The 21,008-nt window shown below is 34.8% G+C and overlaps 1 protein-coding gene across 1 annotated transcript in view; it reads left to right on the top strand.

Annotated features, from left to right (window-relative positions):
• LOC145667803 (cytochrome P450 6l1-like) overlaps window positions 1-15,115 on the top strand; it is a 39,267-nt gene extending 24,152 nt beyond the window's left edge. The window contains exons 2-5 of the mRNA XM_081735236.1: window positions 3,858-4,815; window positions 5,273-5,494; window positions 10,062-10,313; window positions 14,919-15,115. Coding sequence (XP_081591362.1) covers window positions 3,858-4,815; window positions 5,273-5,494; window positions 10,062-10,313; window positions 14,919-15,115 — 1,629 coding nt within the window. The remainder of the gene's footprint in view (window positions 1-3,857; window positions 4,816-5,272; window positions 5,495-10,061; window positions 10,314-14,918) is intronic.
• The last annotated feature ends 5,893 nt before the right edge of the window (window positions 15,116-21,008 follow it).

The following is a 21,008-nucleotide window of genomic DNA, read 5'->3' on the forward strand; positions in this document are numbered from 1 at the left end:
TTAAAATTATCGTATTTTCCTGTAAAGTAGGTATTTTTGATCCACATGTAGAGGAAACAAAATTCCATTGTACGTTCAGTAATATTATCGTTCAATTTCTACTCCTGTGCGCGAACGAAATCCAGGGAAATTGAGCTAGACACGAGAGAATTTCGAAAGGATCTACGTTCATATTCTGGACTTAGTTCTTTTACGGCCCTCTAGGTTTCCATAGCCAGGACTGTACAATACATTATTATAATTAGGAACATATATTGTCTATATCCTGTACTATACAAATGTTTCGAAGATTGTATTCCAATATGTACCAGCATTATAAAGTCTGCGTACACCTGGTATCCGTATGGTTTACCAGAGGTGTAATCCCAACAGTTAAAATCAAGAAAAACTTTGCCAAAAGCTGCAAATTCTCCAGGTAATATGATGAAAGATTCATGAACTACAGGTCGGATAGAGCCTTTGATGATTACATGCAACAACTCCAAATTAGTGATAATTATAATATTAACCGATTTTGATGATTTGTTAGAGCTAGAAAGGAATACACTCTAAGGAATCAGATGTTTGCTTTTAATGATGAGAAGGGTTTCCCGTAGAAAACAAAAATGGATTGGTAAAATATTTTTCTTTTGTTTATAAAAATCAAACTTTTCTTAGAGAATCAATTATATTTCCACCGAATTTTCGAATAGTGTTCTTAAGTTTGAAATACTACATTTAATTGTGTCACAACAGAAGAGGTTAAAAATGAGATCACTCAACGTCTAGAGCTCAAACAATCCTTATTGTCTAGAAGGAACTCCTTAATATAAAAGCAATCGGAGAGGTCTTATGTCAGTAAATTAAATTTATAATAATTTGTCTTTGAAAACAAATAGCTTCTGCCAAAGACGGAAATTAAACAAAATAGTCCTATACTGAAGTCACGATATGCAGATGTTATAACTAAACATAGGTTTATTTCCATCATTAATTCAATGTGCAAAATATATGAATACATATTATATGAAAAGTGTTTCATAATGTATTTCATCTAGTCTTATGCCAAATAAATCAACAATTCCTAACTTGTTACAATTTGTTCAGGACAGTTATAATTATTTTGAAAGAAAGGAATAAGTGGATGCGATATACATGGACTTTACGAAGGTCATTGACAAGTTAGATTACAAAGAATTAAATAAGAAAATCACCAAATTTATATTATCCAAACGATTGTTTGTGTTGTATTTTCTTATTAAAATAACAGACACCAATATGTGGATTTTCAGCAAGAAATATCTGTTAAATTTGCAAGTTTTACTGATCTTCCTCAGAGTTGTAACTGTGGTCTGTTATTATTACTAATTATATTTATTGATTTCCTTAAGTGGTAAGCAATTCTAATTGTTACCCATTTGCAGATAATATAAAATGTATAAATCATTTAACTATACAGGGGTGTGACCAAAAAATCTAAAACGTTAGCAAAAGTGTGAAAATCATACCTAGTATGGTGTGGGACTTCCTTTTGCGTCCAAAGCAGCTTGGATTCGATTTACAATGGACATATACAGCTCCTGAATTGTAGTGTGTGGAATTTTGTATCATTGTTCCTCCAAAACATGCTACAGTTCCTTAAGGGATGCTGGTGAAGGGTAATGAGACCAAACACGTCTTTCTAACTCAGACCACAATGGCTTAATGATGTTCAGATCTGGTAATTGTGGGACCCAGGGGACGTCTGGTAGCTCCTGGTCATGCTCCTCAAACCATGATTTCACCATTTTTGCAGCGTGATAGGGTGCCAAATCATCTTGGTAGATGCCATCACTATCAGGGAACAATATTTGGGACATGGGAAGAACCTGGTCCCCCAAAATGGTCTCATACGCCTTAGCATTCATCATTCCATGCGGGGCTATGATGGGACCTACAGAAAACCACGATATCACTTCCCATAACCACCCCCATGCTTTCTGATAAAAATGATCTAGAGTTACACATTACTTCGTCGTAAGGATCAAAATTGAACTTGTACTTTGAAGTGTCATCATTCGTGACCCCTTTGCTGTATTAGTATGGGATAAATGTTACCATTCGTTATTTCTTAGGAGGTTTTAAATGCCTCTGAATTTGACGTAACTTTTAAATTTGAAAATTTTCCCTTTCTTTTCTTTCATTGGAAATGTTCTTTTATGTATGGAAACATAAATGACAAAGCCAGTATATGTTCACATATATACATAGATTCGAAATACTGTATCGTTAGATTTTTCAATCAATTTTACTTCTTTTCACGCTTCATAACATTTCAACATGACTGACTTAAAAGAAAAATACTTCTGCACAATTTCTCCAAATTGCAAAAGTTGACTTGGGGGCTCGAACAACATTGCCATCTTTTTTTTTTTTTTAATTTCCGAAGTTGAACTTAGAAAAGTTTTGCCTCCAAACAGCCATAGTCAAAGCTATCAAAGTTTTTGGAATAAGTTGTAGATACCTGTAAATGAAGAAACGAAACAGCATTAAAATACAGATTAAATCACCAAAGAGAAATCAAAATAAACGTGGAGTTACTTCGATTCCTGTTAAAACGTAGAAATAGAAGACTTATCTTGCTTGCTCATTGCCTCTGATGCATATTTGAAACGTCAGTTGCGGAAACCATTTTCATCGGTAGCGAGTCGCCGTTTCCCGGTACGAGTTACAGAGCTCGCCAGTCTGTACCAACAGTGAAGCAACCACTGGTAGATACGAGGTGGCGACGCGAGGTGTGTGTAACTTTATTCTGCAGGAGTGGGTTTAAGTGGAAGCACTGTTACAAAGATATATTTGATGCTTCTGTTCCGAAATGGACACCATCGAAGCAGCCGAAGAACGAAAGAAGCGGAAGGAACGCAAGAGAAGGGGAAATTGTGAACTCTGCCAAAGGATTGTCTGAAGGGTCCTCATCTTCAAAGCCCTAAAATGGTGGAAAAACTGTGCGAGAAACACATTTGTTTTCAATGTTATTTCTTTTTGACAATGTTGCTTTACTTTCAGACTCCGAAACATTGACTGCTCTTAACTCACTACCATGATTAAAAGAGAGGAGTAAATGTCCTTATCCATTTCTACTTTAACCTATGTTGTTATGTGTGATTGCACAACCACGACGTATTGTGGACTGTTTATAGGTAAGATGTTCTTTAAAACTGCGGGAAACGCGCGTAAGTTTTCATACATTTCTTACACCCACATATGGCAAGCCTAATCAAAAAATGGGAAACACATGGCACTAGGTGTGTGGTAAAGATCAATCTGTGAACAACTTAGTTTATGTAGTTAAATCCTATATATTGAACATCTCTCCACAGATACATACACACACACGCACACACTATTAAAGATAAAAGTTAAGTTTGTATTTACTATCTCTCCTAATAATAATTTCATTAACAATAACTAATTCATAAAAATTTAATTTCTTGATTTCTTTCAAAGAAATACCGATGTTTTATGCAACCGTTATTTAAGCACACTTAATTGATCATATTTCTTTTGTATTAGATATCAGTTAACTTATCTCACACTTCAAATTGGTAGATTAATTGTTGGTGCTGTGGGAGGCCTTACGATGTTTGCATCTCAAGATAAGCTGTAGGTTCACTCTAATTGCTGTTGCTAAAGGCACACACCATTCCCTTAATTAATCAAATGTATTAAATGGAGAACAAAAGAAGTGGAATATTAAGAGATTTTTCTCACTAGGAAAGTTAACAAAAGTCAAATCCTTGTTGGTTGTATTAGTTTTAATTAACTAAGATAGGTAATTAAATTGTTTTATGTAACAACACTTGTGTAGTAATTCTTTAATATTTTTACTCTCATTTCAGGGCTATATTCTAGATCATTCTGATTTCAACAGCGGTTCTACAATGAATACGCCACCAGCAAGTGTAATGGTGACACTTACAACTTTAGTGATACTTCTAATAATTTTCTATTTATACGTCACGAGGCATTTTAAACATTGGAAAAACAAAGGCGTCCCTTATTTAAAACCACTTCCGATATTCGGTAATTTCAAGAACTTGATGATGTTAAAAATGAGTTTGGGTCAACAATTTGCTGAAATTCATGCTAAATTAAATGGACATCGGTATGGTGGGTTCTTCCTTGGTTCTCGGCCATGTCTGTTAGTGCGAGATCCTGAATTAATCAAACATATTTTGGTGAAAGATTTCGAACATTTTACAGATTGGAGTTATCGTCCGGATACCCTAGCAGATCCTATAGCTTCCAACACACTTTTCTGGATGCAGGGAAACCGATGGAGATTTTTCAGGAAATATTTCACTACATGTTTTACTCTGGCGAGAATTAAAGATTCGTTTTCCTCAATTTGTGAGTGTGCCGAAGTCACGATGGACGAAATTGTGAATAACAGAAGTTCTAAAAATCAAGTTGAAATCAAAGAACATTGCGAAAACTATACATTATATGGAATTGTAACGTTCGCATTTGGAGTTGATGGCAAACTTTTGACAAATTCTGAACTTGAAATGGCTAAAAATGCTACAAAACCATATTGGAGGAGGATTTTGCCATTCTTATGTATGATTTTCATTCCACAAATTTTACGAAAATTTAGAATTGCGGTAGGTGAAGCATATTTTTACAATATGTTCACTATAGTTTTTAATAAGACATTGAATATTAGAGAAAATAATCAGATATTTCGTAAAGACGTTACTGCTATTCTGAGTAAGCTACGAAATCAAAGAGATTATAAAAATGATGGCTACAAGAAAAATAATTATGAATATGAAGAAATGGTAGATGATGAAGTTGGTAAGTTGCTGTATTTCTTATTTCGTAAAATTATCAAAAGTAAATAATATAATATTTTTACGAGCAACTCCTTTAACTTAGTCTTAGAGTTCCTATGTTAACGATTTTTCATCGCTGAAAGCATTAGCTACAGTAATCATCACGCATACTACGGTAGTTTTTGTTTTTCATTTAGTCACCGAGGATAATAATCTGTGTAAAGTTAATTTCAGTTGGTTGCTCGGGTCTGACTATACATGTCTCAAAAGATTTAATAATTTATGAGTTAAACTTTTCAGTTATAAAAATAAATTGATTACTTTATACAATTACATTAGAAGATAACAATACACTTACAGGTTGAGTGGTGTACAAACTTTACAAAACTATTTTCGTGGTTTGAGAAGTGATTGCATTACATGCAAAAACTCAAAAAAAATACTAATTTATTTTGTTTCTTTCCAAATTTTCTTTGTAGACTTGTCAGACCCAGTTCTAATAGGATTTTCACTTGGAATGCTGGTAGCTGGATACGAAACAACTGGAAATGCTTTAGCTTTTACTTGTTATCAACTAGCAAAAAACAATATGATTCAGGACAACCTACGACAAGAAATTGACGACTATCTAGAAGAATGTGATGGGAGTATTACATACGAAGGAGTAAACAATCTTCCGCAGTTGGAGAAAGTCATATCAGGTAAACATTTTATAGTGATGTTTCAAAGCACATAAATCAGTTTTAGTAGCTGTGATTGGAAATTGGCACAAAACGAAATTGGCATGTATTTTTTCTTTAATTCTTGTTCTTCTCTCTTTCTGCTCTTAGCTGCACACATCCTATTGATCGTTTCTACTTTTGAAATAACCAGAGGACATGAGTCTAACTTATTATAACGTGCTTTCTTCGACATAAGTTTCAGAAAAAGTTATATGAGTAAAAAATAAAAATAAAGATTGAGCTTTCTAAAGGAGACTTCTTAATAACTTATGTTCTATTAAACTGTTTAGAAGCGAGACAAAAAAAAATAGTACTGTGCATACTCAAGTGTTCTTACTGTCCTCATAATATTGTTGTTCCGTACAGTTGTTTGTGTAAACATTTATGCTGCACTTGATACAAAACTCTTTAACCTTCTGTTAGAAGCTCGTTGAGTTGTAGAACATTTAATATAAATAATTGAATTATGGTCTCAGATATGAAAATATACAATCCATATATTTGGATTAACATCAGTTAACCTTTAGATAAAGAGCAGTGTATAACAGGAGAATCCGTACAAGTATTTAGAAAATCCAAACTATTCTTACCTATTTAAAAAATAAATAATGATAATGGTCATCAACAAATCACATATCCGTAGTGTATTTTAGATTACCATATTTTTTTTCTCAAAATGCAGAATTTGCATTCGTGCACTACTTACATTCATTTTGCTTTTGAAGTTTTTCTATTTAGTGGACTTGAGAATTCACTACTGACCACATACAATCCGTTTTGTTTTCAACGACGGGCTTCATTAACTTAACTACCGATCATGACTTTATCTGTTGACAAAGATATGTTAATAAAGATGTTGCAAAATAATATGAAATCAGGCAATCACAGAAAAATCGAAAATCAAGTTGTTGTACCATCTCCCGAGTGACACGGTGTAATAAAGCAGCGTGTTCCATAAGCACTACTACGTCCGATTTATCTGTATAAGTAGATATCTCCAATAATCAAAGCGTGTGAGGTATACCTAAAACAAAAGTCACATTTCTTTATACAATCCACGGTGATCATGATTATAGCTCTAGAGATTCAAATTTCTATTTGTTCAACACAGCACTATTTATATAGACTGAGCTAGCTAACAGAAATCTTAACAGGAAACTATAAAGTAACATACTATCACTACAAGTTAGTAAGTGTAGACTGCAAACGCTACACTTTTATTTTATTCTATTTTTGATGGAAAGTTTTGAAAGTATCTTAGTTATTTCTTACGAAGGTTGTCATGGTTTGCATTACAATTGTGTGCTTAGTCATTACAATCGACGGTCCCTTTCCTGATTCCATTCCCAGTCTCCTCACTGTCAGTATGAAGGTTGAAAGAGATTTTTTGTACTGTCTATCGATTTATTCTTCTCAATCTATTTTCCAGTTCCTATACTCACTAAGTTAGTCTACTAGTAACATGCAGTGTTGTAATTTATTAATTTCTGCCTCCTAGCATTCGCGAGAAGCTATCTGTCAGAATCCTGGAATAAAACGGTGAAAATTGGCGACAAATAACAGTAGTAAAGGGTCTTTCCTAATAAGATAGTGAAATCGGGTCTTCCCTTGATCCAAATTGGGTCGCTATTGACCCAAAAGGTTATCCTTCACCTAAAACTACCTCCCAACAAATTTTGACTCTCTACCTCCTCCCCTTAATGAATTATCCTATAATAAATATTCATAATTTTAGTAGGGGTGGTCGTAAAATTTTGATAGTTTCACAGATTGTGGATACTGTCTAGATGTAAATGTGCATTTTTCTCAAAACCATCGATGCGTATTTTCTTTATATTTTGCGTGTTGAAAATTTCAAAAAAAAAATTACAAAAAGCTTTGGGGGTACCCGTCACTGATTTTTTGGCTAGAAAATTTATATCCTTAAGCACGACATATATTTTTTCGGGGCCTGAAAATGATGGCAACATTGTCAAAAAGAAACAAAACTGAAAATAAACGTGTTATTAGCACAGTTTTCCCATCATATTAAGGCCCTCGAGGTGAGGCCCCCATCAAATAATTCTTTACCAAATTTCACAATTTTCATTTTTTTGTGTGTGCGTTTGTGTGTGTATGTCCCTTCTTCTGTCGTTCTTCGGCTGCTTCGATTGTGTCCATTTCGGAACAGAAACGCCAAATATATCTCACACATAATATATCTCACAAAGTTACACACAGGTCGCGGTAGAGAGAGGTACAAGTAGAGAGCGCCCCTGTATGTGGCTGGTGAAGCAAGCACTAATCTATATGAGAAGCCGACGCGAGGTGTGTGTAACTTCGTTGTGCAAGAGTCTCTCGAAGTGGAAGCACTGTTACGGAGATATATTTGGTGTTTCTGTTCCGAAATGGACACAATCGAAGCAGCCGAAGAAGGGACACAAGAAAAATGAAAATTGTGAACTTTGGTAAAGGATTGTTTGAAGAGGCCTTCACTTCGAGGGCCTTTAAAATTATGGGAAAACTGTGCGAAAAACACGTTTGTTTTTAGTTTTATTTATTTTTGACAATGTTGCCATCACTTTCAGGCCCCGAAAAAATATATGTTGTACTGAAGGGTATAACAAACCTTTTATCCAAAAAAATCAGTGACATGTCCCCCCAAAAGGAATTTTTTTTCTACATTTTTTGAAATTTTGAACATACGAAAATGTAAAGAAAATACGAAGCTATGGTTTTGAAAAAAATGAACATTTACATCTAGATAGTATCTACAATCAGTGGAAATTTCAAAATTTTTCGACCACCCGCACTGAAATTTAAAAATGTTCAATTTTATACATAATTCGCTAAGGGGAGTGGGTAGGGGTAAAATTGTTTGAGAGGTAGTTTCAGGTGAAGGGTTACTTTTTGGATCAATAGCAACGAAATTTGGATCAAGAACCGATTTCACTATCGTACTAGGAAAGACCGTTTGGGAGTGTGTAAATGGATCAAATTAATGAATCTGAGATTATCATCCCACATTTAGATTCTAATATCTAGAAAACACTGAGATGCATAACTGAAAGCCGGAGAACGAACCAGAAGAACTAATCCCCTACTGTTTGCGGTTCAGGTTGATCATAGATTGGGACTACTACCGGACAGGAATAGAAGTTGATTTACCAAGCACTGAGACTACGTCAAAACCAGTGCTGGAAGTCAGAAGGAGGCGCACTACAATGATAGTCAGGTTTTCAGATAAGTTCCAATTGGTAGGAACTACACCATGCACAGGTAGTACTTTTTAATTATTCAAGCAAGCCTTGTCTTTTAAGCAGCAGATATAACCTTCAGGTTCTTCTGTCCTCAATAGGATCGCTTTACTCTCAAGTTGGTGAAAGCTATAGTGACCATCGTGAGTGTGTAAGTGTTTGCAAGTTAACATTTCCCTCGGATTTCGATCATACTAACGCATGAAGTATTTGGAGACCACAACCGTCATCAGTCAGCAAATTCCCTCCGGCTACAAGTCGGTAAGTATAGTCAACTAGACAGGAGACTTACTCTGTTGCCAGAAGGACATCACCACACAAATCACTACTGGTCTTGAAAAGAGCCGGAGTTAGTATCCGGTGGAAGGTTGTGAACTACTTCACAATGGGACATGTTTGTAGATTCTATAATCTCTGGAAGCAATCGGCACGACAGCCGTCATAAATTGTGCCTTCAAACGCCTCCAACTACTTCAATTTACACTTTAACATCCACAACAACTGACTGTCTTGTCCTGAAGCCTGCGTGTCCCAGGCTACTTCCATCAATAGCCCGGCGGTTGCAGCCGGCAAATGAATAATTTTGGGCCTTGTTAAATAACGTTAAACTCAGGAGGTTCTGCTTAAACACACTTTGTTACCGTGTGTTTGAGTTGCAGACCTTATTTATCATCAAAACATATTTTCTATATACCCAGTATGTTCGAACAGAACACAATCTGATATAGTATCTCCTTGAGGACGAAGGTCTTCGTTCTTTCTCAACACGAGTTTTTGGCCGATGGCGGCACAGTTTATGAAGACTGATACCACTGAATTAGCATTCATATGAAGTCGCCAATGTTAGTTGCACTCCGACAAATTCGTCTTCCGGAATCAGGCTTATTTCCTGAAGAAACTGTGTAAATTGGTGTAGATTGCTGAATTCTGAATTCCTCCTTCTGAATTCTGATACGGTTTCAAATGGGTAGCGAGGTGTTTGGAAATGTACATGATGGACTGCTTATGATACTGACAATTGTTCAGATCGAAATGTCTTTTTATGTACCTTGGTAAGCTGTGGATCTTTGAAGAAGCCGCTCACTTTGGGAAGCTATACAAAGGCGATAGTGGAATGAGTAGTTGATTTGAGGTTTGTGTTAAATGCAATCAAGTACATTCTCCAGAATTAGGCTTTCTTAAATACATTTCATGGTTAAGTCTATGACTTTTTTGTCTCAGTTATTTAATTTATAATGAATTATATTTTTAAATAATTATTAATAGATTTAATGATTTGTAGCATATTGTATCAACTCCTTTTTTCTCAGAGATTCTAAGAATGTATCCACCTGTTAACTTTATATCAAGAACTTGCACGAAGGATTATACAATTCCCGGAGAAAATGTAACTATTGAAAAGGGATCACAAGTATACATTGCACTGCATGGTATTCACAGAGACCCGGAGTACTATCCAGAACCAGATAAGTTTGATCCTGAACGATTTTCTGAAAGTAATAAGAAAGATAAGCAGAATTTTACTTATTTTCCTTTTGGAGGAGGGCCCAGGATGTGTATTGGTAAGTATGAAGTCGAAATATTGATACAATTGCAATTAGGGTTGATTAAAATACTTGTTTTAGTTTTTTAATACTTCTTGAACATATATGGTAACTTGTCTCCTTTCCTTCACTTATTCATAATGTATATTTTCGTATATATAAAGGAACAAATCATGTAACTAGTTATGTGACCATGTGATAAGATTTTATACTGGAGTTTCCTATAGTAAAATGATTCATTACACAGTGCAACAGTGAAAACCTTTTTTTTTTTTTTTTTTTTTTTTTTTGCAAAAGTAGGCGCTCTTATGTATTTCGTCCTTCTGTATTCGAAAGCGACACTCAAAACATCCTACCATACACTGTTTTCGCAGAAATCTTATACTTTGCCAAAATTGATAACACATATTGAAGCATTACATATATATATGCAACGCGAATCATGCTGAAGTACAATATAAGTTGAAAACAACAAAATATTGGAACAGGCAAACTGTGAACAGATGCATACAGAGAATGTGAAACAAAACGTGCATTAAGCTCATTCATTCCGTGCTTTCTTAGTGGTTATGGCGTGGCCCTGCTTTCCCTCTTATGTGGCATTTTCGGGTGCTCACGGTGAAGCATCCAAAACTAGTCGTCCAGCATTCGAACATCCTATGTGCCCTGGTATTGCCGTTAAATGCCCTTGATATCCTGATTGAATCTTCCACCCTATTCCTCACTTACAACAATGAGATTTGGAAGGAAAAAGTCAAGATGCGAATGTAAAAAGTGTAATTTCAAATTCACTGACCATCCCAGCATTTTCACTTCCGTGAGCATGTTCTCAAATATGTAGATATAATCTGGGCTAAGATTGTTTCCTAGGACTTTTTGAACCACAATCTTAAAGGCAGTCCAGGCTTCTCACTCCACGGTATTCATTGAATGATGGAAACTTTCATCCAGCATTAGTTTCCGAACATTGGAACTAGTAAATACACTTTTAAACTTACATGTTAGCGTCTGACAGATTGAGGAACTTCTTACAAAGATATTTGAAATAGTTGCCACACTGAGGTAATACTTTAACAAACTGCTTCATTTGATATTCAGAGGTGGCAAGAATATCCTGTCTCTTTCCACTAGAGGGTCACACTTCATATTGTTGTCCCTGGAACCAATTCCAATCTTCGGGGCTACTGTTTTTCTTCTCAATGCTTGTCACGAGTCCGATTATCCCATTCGCAGGTGAAACAAGCGAACTTGGTATATCCTGATTGTTGTTTTAGAAGCATACCCAACACTTTCAAATCACCACACACCATCCATTTTGATTTCGATAATGTATGGTAGTAAAAAGCACCTTCATGTTGTCATATACTTCCTTCAGGTGCATAGACTGGAGAACAGATATTAAGGTATACATATTACCATTGTGCAGCAGAACTGCCTTCAGGCTTCTTTTAGATGAGTCAACAAACAGTCTCCAGTCACCTGGCCCATGTTCAACTGACCCATCAGACCTTGTACATCACTGCAGTATACTAAAAAGTCTATTTGAGCAAAATATTGTGTGAATATCAAGTCCCTTTGTCTGTAAAATGTGACGTAACAAATGTCTTTTACGCAGTCTTGACTCTAGAAGCTCTGCTTTGTCCTTTGTCAGCCCCAGATCACGGACTAAATCATTTATATCTCACTGAGTGAACAGAATAGTGTCCTCATCTATGCCTACTTCAAACTCGATATCGTCCGTGTCCTGCACGGTATCTATGTCATCACTGTCGTCCGTATCTAATGTCTGCGGAGGATGTGGTATAGGTATAACCGAGCCATGTTGAACAGGACGAATCGCTGAGCGAATGTTGATCGGATACTCAATAGTCTTTTTGTTTCTCTCGTTGAAACCAGTAACCTTTCAAGAGCAAACGTAGGAGCCGTCGATATGAATCTGTAGCTCCCGCCAGACCATAGGGATGCCAAATCGTAATGATTTGTTCTTCTTTCCTGACGCCCACCGTCCTAAATCTTCAGCATACACAACCCACACGACCTGTGGAGTCCATGGTTTGTTGATGTAAGCCTACTTTCACTCTGAAATAGACTTCGTAGTCCTTTTTCACGAAATCAGTAGTGTTTCTTCCATCGTTTTTCACCACAAATATAACAAAAACTCTTAGGAAAGTTAACACAGCCTCGAATATATATTGTACACTAACACTAACACGTACTTCCTTCCTCAAACAACACAGTGACGAACAGGAATCGCTATCTCGAATGTGACAGTTTGATGTGTGCCGCTAGGGGTGGAATTGTTGAACAGTTGAAAGCGATGCTCTCTTCTGAGCTTCATATGATGTTTTCCTATATATTGTAATATCATTATATTGCATTGTCATCAATCGCAAATGGAAGCGATTTTTGCCAAAACTGTGGGTAATACGATATTTTCAGTGTCAATTTCGAATTCAGGAGGTTGAAATACATAAAGAAATCCCACATTTTCGAAAAAGTTTTTGTCAGCTTGCAATTTGTTGCATTGTGTTATTAATAATACGGTATGTTTTCCATATCACACATCTGAACTAAAGAAGGGTAACTCTAGCTGTAGCTGAGCAATTTTGCAAAGAAAGTATTGAATTTCCTCAAAATTAGATCTAGTGCAATGTCGCCTAGACTTTGTCTTCATGAAGGCATCGCCCTGAAAGAACTTGTCTATAGAGACATTATTACACTCGAAAATCTCATCCCTGAGGAGAGTATAATATACATACTTAGAAAAAAGACATACACTGGATGAAAGAATCCATAAAGTGAGTGTCAGTTCTTCAGCCTATTTTCTTAGTAAACGTTACAGCACAACAAAAGTGAAACGGTGAATGTGCACATTATTCTGTGAGGGAACCTATTACACCTAAAATCCGTTTCAACAACTCAATGTAATGTTTAAGGGAACAGACTGTTGAACAGGCAACTTTGCTTTTTCACGTTACGTTGAAGTCCTTACCAGGTAGTGCCCAAACGACTGGTGAGATTGCAAACCATCCACTTTTCTAGATTGGGAACAATCTATTTGCAACAATTTTCTTCCATTTGCTCAACTGTAACCTGCTCTCGGATTTGTTTAGTAGGACTTGATAGCTGCAGAGCACATACACCATGGCTTTCTTAGGCACAGTAAGGACACATAACAACGTTACATTACAGGATGTTCTGGTGCTTTCGAAATGTTACATTTAAAGTAACTGAGATTGGTAAGTATGTAGTGGAGCACTTTTATCCCTCAGCTTTCAGAAATTCTTAAATCGTTGATAAACTGAAGGTAAAATACAGTAGTATGTTAAAATTAGTTCACCTATCTATTTACTTTCATTCGAGCTACTGTAACTACACACTGGTGTGCTAGTTGAGATTTAATCTCTTTGTCTTTTCTATTCAAGACATTCCAATATGATGTTACTCCACGACCAACATTCAGTAGTCGGTGAGCCTCAACGGAAGTTTGAAATTTATCTAATTTGAGTAGTTCTTTATTTGTTGATGATGATTTGTGCAGAGCGACAATTTTCGATTTCGTATTTTAAAAACAGCCTTCCTCTGCCCAACTGTATATGTAATAACTTTGTCTATTATAAGAGGAGACAGGTTATTAGCATCACTCGAACAATTAAATTCAGTACTTGTATTTCCCTCACTATTCTCTGTTATCACACGACACTAGACTTCAGGAATCCAGGTACTTATTTTCCATATTATCTACGTTGGGATCATATGAGATTTCGAGTTCTAGGAGAGGGTGAGTCCTAATCTGAAATTAAGGATTATTTACTCATAAAATTTTTATTTTTTAACATTACAAGTGAAAACTCCATTGGATCGAAGCAACAACACACCGAGACGTTCGTGAGAACTAGCGCTTCCCTTTAGCAATGCTGTAGACCCTTCCTCACCGAAGTTATCAGCATGGTTGACGATGATCAAGAAGAATAAGACGAAACGATCATCTTCATCGGCAAATTACATAATCATTAAATACTACTACTGCCCCTACTACTACTACCACTACTACTAGTAATAATAATAATATTAAGAAGAAGAAGAAGAAGAAGAAGAAAACAATAGGAAACGAATTAAACAAGCACAACACTTACAGATTTAAAACAAGTAACAAACCAAAGGGATTAGACTTTTTAACAGTTTATATCTTTATAGATTTTTTGTGTTTTAAAATTCCTGAACAAAAATAAATAAAACACCGCATTCACACAAATAGCAGGGTTAGATTGTTCATATCCACCTGTGACAGGAATAATGTCCATTGTTCACTCTCGATATCAAGTGTCTCATGACCATTCCTAGAGTCCAGCAGTGGTATTTGCATGGGAGAGGGCAGGCAAATAAAAGGAGGGTGAAGCGTGATCTAAAGAATGATAGATGGTGTTGCGCTCTCAGTTTTTTTCTGACGACGACGGTACATTGCATGATATTAACCGATGAAAGGACATTCGCTTACTGACAATAAGATATTAGAAACAATTTATAATTTCCTTTATTTTCTACTTAATTTGTATTTTGATTAAAGATTTTGCGAGTTTATGTAAAATAGTACTTATTAAAATATATTTTAATATATTTCAGGTCAGCAGCTCGCGCTATTGGAGTTAAAAGTCTGCATCATTTACATGTTGAGCCACTTTGAGCTGCGGACATGTGATAAGACTCCAAAGGATGTGGGTCTTCATCCCAAACACCTGTTCGCTGCTCCAGACAAACCTCTTTGGCTAACTCTTATCAACAGAACGGGGAATGTAAAGCCAAAACCCAAGAAGGTTTAAAACTGTTTCCACTACACATTTCGTTTATTGTTTGGTTCTGTTTCTTTTTATTTTTGTTATTAAGTTTAACCACTGATGATTATGCACCGAGATTAAGAAAGACAGTGATGATGATAATGAATAAAGTGGCCGAATGAGGAAGGTGGTACAAATCGAAGGGTCCCATTTACGCTGAGGTTGTACACCACAAAGTTCACTTGTAATGAGCTGTAATCGAACCAGAAGTCCTATTCGATAAACGTGAGCACTCTATCACTGTTTAGGAGTTTGTGTATCTGATGTGTAATTTTGTATGTGTACTAAAGAGAAATTAGCATTCGTTGTATATCACAACACTGTAGGTTTAATTATAACGTCAATTTAATTCACATCATGCAAATACATTATATCAATTTTAGTTACGCATTTATAAAGATGTATGCACAGTGCAATATGTGTTTCATGTATGATCAATAGGATAGTGTAAAATTGAGCTAAAGTATAGCAATACAAAATTGCCAAATAATTCTTCATAATATGGTTATATGTTTTTCTTAATTGTAAAACTTTTCATCTCACGGGAAAATGCAAAGTTCTGAGACACCTAACCCAATAAGTACTGAGCAGTTTTCCTCACAATGTAATGCGTTTGCATATTTCTTAAAGTAAATATTTATTAATGTCTCTTTACCTTATCCTACAGAATTATATCACACATAGACGTTCTAAGATGACATCTAAATTTTGAATTGGAGAACTGAAGTCTATCGCACTATTAAACATTCAATCTGAGAAAACTACCTTGCTAGCATGTTAAGAAGCTACATCCTGTTTAAAGCGATTGGTTCCGAAGATATATTCCAAATAAAATACCAGTTAAGAATGCTCCAAGAGCATTGCCAGAACGAACCTAAAAAGAATGGAGATATGGAGCGGGGAGGATAACTGTTATGGTTCCTAGATGTAAAGTAAATATTTTTAGCCGTACCTTCTCTTTTTCGCAAAAATTAGCAAAATATCATCTCTCTATGACTCACAGTTCTCAATATATGGCTGCTTAAATATTTAGAAATTCGAACTTTTTGGCCAATATCTAGGGAAACGTGGCTACTTGGCCAGTAAACAGTTAATCAATGGCCACCGGTTACTATTTGGTACCAAAATATTTACCATCTTCTTACGTATTGATCAACATCAATATCATCTCTCTACAACTTACGGTTCCCGAGCTATGGCTTTTTAAATATCAACAAATTGACCATTTTTGGCCAATATCAGGTGAATGGTAAGTCATAGAAAGATGATATTCATGTTAGTCAATACTTAAGAATATGGTAAACATTCTGGTACCGATAATAATGGGTGGCCACTAGCGAACTGGCCATTGACCAAACAAGTGGCCAGTTAGACAGTGGCCACCGGTTAATATTTCGTACCAAAATATTTTTCGTCTTCTTACGTATTTATCAACATCAATATCATCTCTCTACAGCTTATGGTTCCCGAGCTATGGCTTTTTAAATATCAACAAATTGGCCATTTTTGGCCAATATCACGGGAATGGTAAGTCATAGAGAGATGATATTCATGTTAATCAATACCTAAGAGTATGGTAAGCATTCTGGTACCGATAATAATGGGTGGCCACTAGCAAACTGGCCATTGGCCAAACCAGTGGCCAGTTAGGCAGTGGCCACCGGTTACTATTTGGTACCAAATATTTAACATCCTCTTAGGTATTGATCAACATCAATATCATCTCTCTACAACTTATGGTTCCCGAGCTATGGCTTTCTAAATATCTATAAATTGGTCACTTTTGGCCAATATCAGGGGAATGGTAAGTCATAGAGAGATGATATTAGTGATAATCAATCCGTAATAGAGTTTTAAACATTTTCGTATCGATATTAATTGGTGGCCACTGGCCAACTTCTATTGGCCAAACCACTGGCCAGTTGGACAGAGGCCACCGGTTACTATTTCTACCAAAATGTTTACCATCCTTTCAGATATTGAACAACACCAATATGATCTCTCTATGGCTTACGGTTACCGAGATGTGGGTCCTTAAATTTCCGGAAATCGGCCATTTTTTGGCCAATATCTCGGGAACGGTATGAGTGACACGAAACATTTAATCACTTTCTCTGATAGGTTTTGATGCTCTATCGAATGCAGTGTTCAAAATTGAAAAAAAATCGCAAATAACAGACACACAGACATAGATAATTCAGTAAAGAACATTTTTAAAGTTCGTTGACAAGGTTGTACTTGAACGAAAACAATTACGTTAACAATTATCTTCATACTTAACAACAAAAGCAACAGTTTCAAGTCACCAGACCAAACATTTCATTACATGGGGCCCATAAGTAAAATAAGTGTAAATTGGAGCCCATATATCTACTTTAATAACCACAACTGAGCTGAGGCCTATACATAAGCTCTATAATTTCCCAAACGGAACCATGCATGTTTATGATACAGAAAGTTGACATTATATAGATATAAAGTAGAGAACATCTTCTCACAGAATCGTATACATACATTAAAATCCATTTTGTTGAAATTTATTTAAAGCTTTTCTGTAGTGGAAGGAAGGGTCAATTATATTAATTATTAAGTTCATTTTTATACTTGTAGTTTCAAATACATTGAAACGTGTACCTGCCTCAGAATGGAACAAAGTCTGCAAGCTCCCACCTGTTACACTATTGTGGCAAATAGTTCTATATATGACAGTCTAAAAGTTATTAAAACTTTATGGGTCACAATTGAGAATTCATAAATTGAAAACGCTGTGCTGACAGATCCACAAGTATGCATATATTTTCAACACACGCTTCTTCCATTTTCTAACCTCATCTTCTTCCCTTTCTTCGTAATTGAATTTCACGATGATTTTATTCTATGCGCCACTGCGTCATTTCATAGAAGAGTTGAAATGATCCTGTAGAATAAATAAAAGTTTAATTAATCATTACTAATTGTGAGAAAATTGTGTCAATTCTCCAACAGGGTGTAGATGATTCTCATTCACATATAACATTTGAAGAAATAACTATCTAGAATCATTAAAAATCATATTTGGATAAAGGGCAATTAGAAATCACTTTAGTGATGATGATTTGAATAACAAATTTAAATATTGCTATATTAACGTAAAGTAAGAAAATAAAACTATATTCATTCTTGTTTAAAATTATAAGGACAAGTCTCACAACTAAATCTTACACGTTGACTTCACTAGTCATTGCTTCACATATCAAACAGAAGTATCTACACCTTCCTATAAACTTAATTTTTAAATTTCATTAGGCATTTATAGTTAACAAACTGATAGCTCTACTTAATTTTTATTTATCTATCAATATTAGATGAAGCATTATACTTCATCTCAAAATTAATGTATATTCATATTTCTTGCATATTGTAAACAAGAAAACGATCCTGGCGATCTTTCTAATCAAGTAACCTTTCGTAATTACGTTAGAAGTCCATCAGATAGGTAATTAAATACATAACAACGTTTCTAATATGAAATTTAAAACTTTAATCAAGTTATTCTCATATAAAGTAAGAGATTAGGTGGCATACTACAGTTGTACAATAATAAAGCAAACTTCTAGAATACGTGTTTCTGTTTCCTTTCAATTGGGATTATGATGTACAACATTGTATATGTGAGTTTTCATGATGTTCTTCCGCTTTACTGCTAGAGTCTTATTTCTCCAGTAATTTCGTAATTATTCACTTTTCACTAATTAACCTTACCATTTCGCCTAAAGGAGAAAGAGTGAGACACTAAACTAAATATTTCATTTAGATTTAAAAATAAGTATCACCATTGTTCATGAATTAGTTTCGACAACAACTTGAGAGCTTGTGTCAAAATAATAATAAGAGTTCTTGTCTCGTATAGCCCCGGAGCTGAAAGGGTCACAAAACTTCAAACAACTTTAACAGCCAAAGAGCGAGTGTCAAAAAAATGTATTAGACACAATTCTGAATGTATTATAAGTATAACCACATTATTATTATTATTATTATTATTATTATTATTATTATTATTATTATTATTATTATTATTATTATTATTATTATTATTATTATTATTATTATTATGAAAAATTCGAAATATATTTACTACTAGGCAATGGGATATGTGATAATAGAAAAGAAAACAAACACGGTATGGAAAATCTTTGTTCTTACTACATCGTAGTTCTTAAAATATGTAATATACAAGTTTAATTGTCATGTCGAACTCTTGATAATGTAATACTTTTCCAGGTGATTAAATTATTTTTCTACTCTTATTGAGCTAAATATACGGTAGAGTTATATTTCCTAAATGTTTAGCTTCCCAACGCGAATAAAATCTGCATCCATCAGTTTGCCTGTTATATTTTCGGATATTCAGTTTAAAGCTGTAAGGTGTATTTTAATGATTATGTAAAAATGTTTACAATTGTTAAGTAATTAACATAACGAAATGTTGATTAACATTAAAATTTGAATTTGTAAATTTGTTTCTAAGAAGGAAAATTAAATAATTTAGAAAAAAACAGAAGGAAATTTTTTTGGGGTGGGGGAGAAACTCAAAACTTTCTCGAAGCTATTTGATACGGGATAAGATTAACAGACGAGTGAGTGTATAAAGCTACCCAAAACTGAGTTTTATAGTAGCAGTAAGTCACTAGATGCCATTCCGATTTAAAAAGAGTTAAGTTTTAAGGACGCATATTATGTGCAAGACATGAGGCATTTCTCGTCGGAACAGCGAAGAGAGTGACCTTTGGGTAGTTCAATAAGAAAGTAGAAGTGTAATATGTAGCAGAACTTGAAAGAAATATGGTCATAACAATAAAAATTTGATTGGGTCGGCACAGATATGATCCAATGGAAAGGTTTTGTATCTGTGTCAATGAACGTTCAGGCTCCTACACCTTAAAACTAATGAGTCTATGATTGAAATCGTTTTTAATCACATTTAAACACTGAAAAATACAATTATCAATAGATTTGTGCATATTTGCCTTACCATGTTATGACTAATTATGTTGACAATTTTTAAAAGTTATAACAACAAAATTATATGGTGCTTTCCATTTCAATTCAGGCAGAGCATGTACCATCACCATCTCAGATATTGTTGAAACTTTTTTTTATAGCAACTAGACATGTTTTTAAGAGACCCATATTTTTTTGTTTTGTCGAAAAAAATTTTCCCGCCAAGTAATGGGCCATCAAAGACGGGGAGTACAATTTATGAATTGTAGAAGACATGGAAAATGGTCAATTTCGGAGCCTCACCATTCGGCTATGGAGACAGGTAAAGTTATAATTCTTGTTGTAGTATGTACATAGGGATATAAATAAACTATATTTTATTATAGTTTGGTTTGCGTAAGCGTAACTTTTTGTACATAAATTAACAAATGAACGTCAATTTATCTGAAAAGTCGAAGTTTGCGAATTTTTTTCGAGCACTTCCGGTTCGAATTTTAAAATTCTGTTTTCACGGTTGGTAAGACCTGGTTACCCGCTTTCCGAAAAAAAATTGTATCGCTTCTGTAGTCAACCGTTTTGTCGCAAAAAATTCGAGAAATTGAAAATTTTTCAAAAATCGCCATTTTTGGGCGCCATTTTCTCGAAAACACCATTTTTTAAAATTCTGAAATTATGTCACATGGTTCAACTTTACCTGAATAATAAACACACCAAAGATCATTCTCGACCAATGCTTCATGGATTAACTGCAGCCTTTTAAAATTAGCGAAGTTTCGCTAATTTTGATGTCACAGTTAGCAACACTGGGAACAATAAAAGTGCAATGATTTGATGATGTTTGTGGTTCATATTCATTAAATGAAGAATAAAAGGTCTTCTTGGCTGGTTTTTTATTATT

Source organism: Thermobia domestica, chromosome 13 (genome assembly GCF_964235325.1).
Source record: "Thermobia domestica chromosome 13, izTheDome1.hap1.1, whole genome shotgun sequence".
Taxonomy (NCBI): Eukaryota; Metazoa; Arthropoda; class Insecta; order Zygentoma; family Lepismatidae; genus Thermobia; species Thermobia domestica.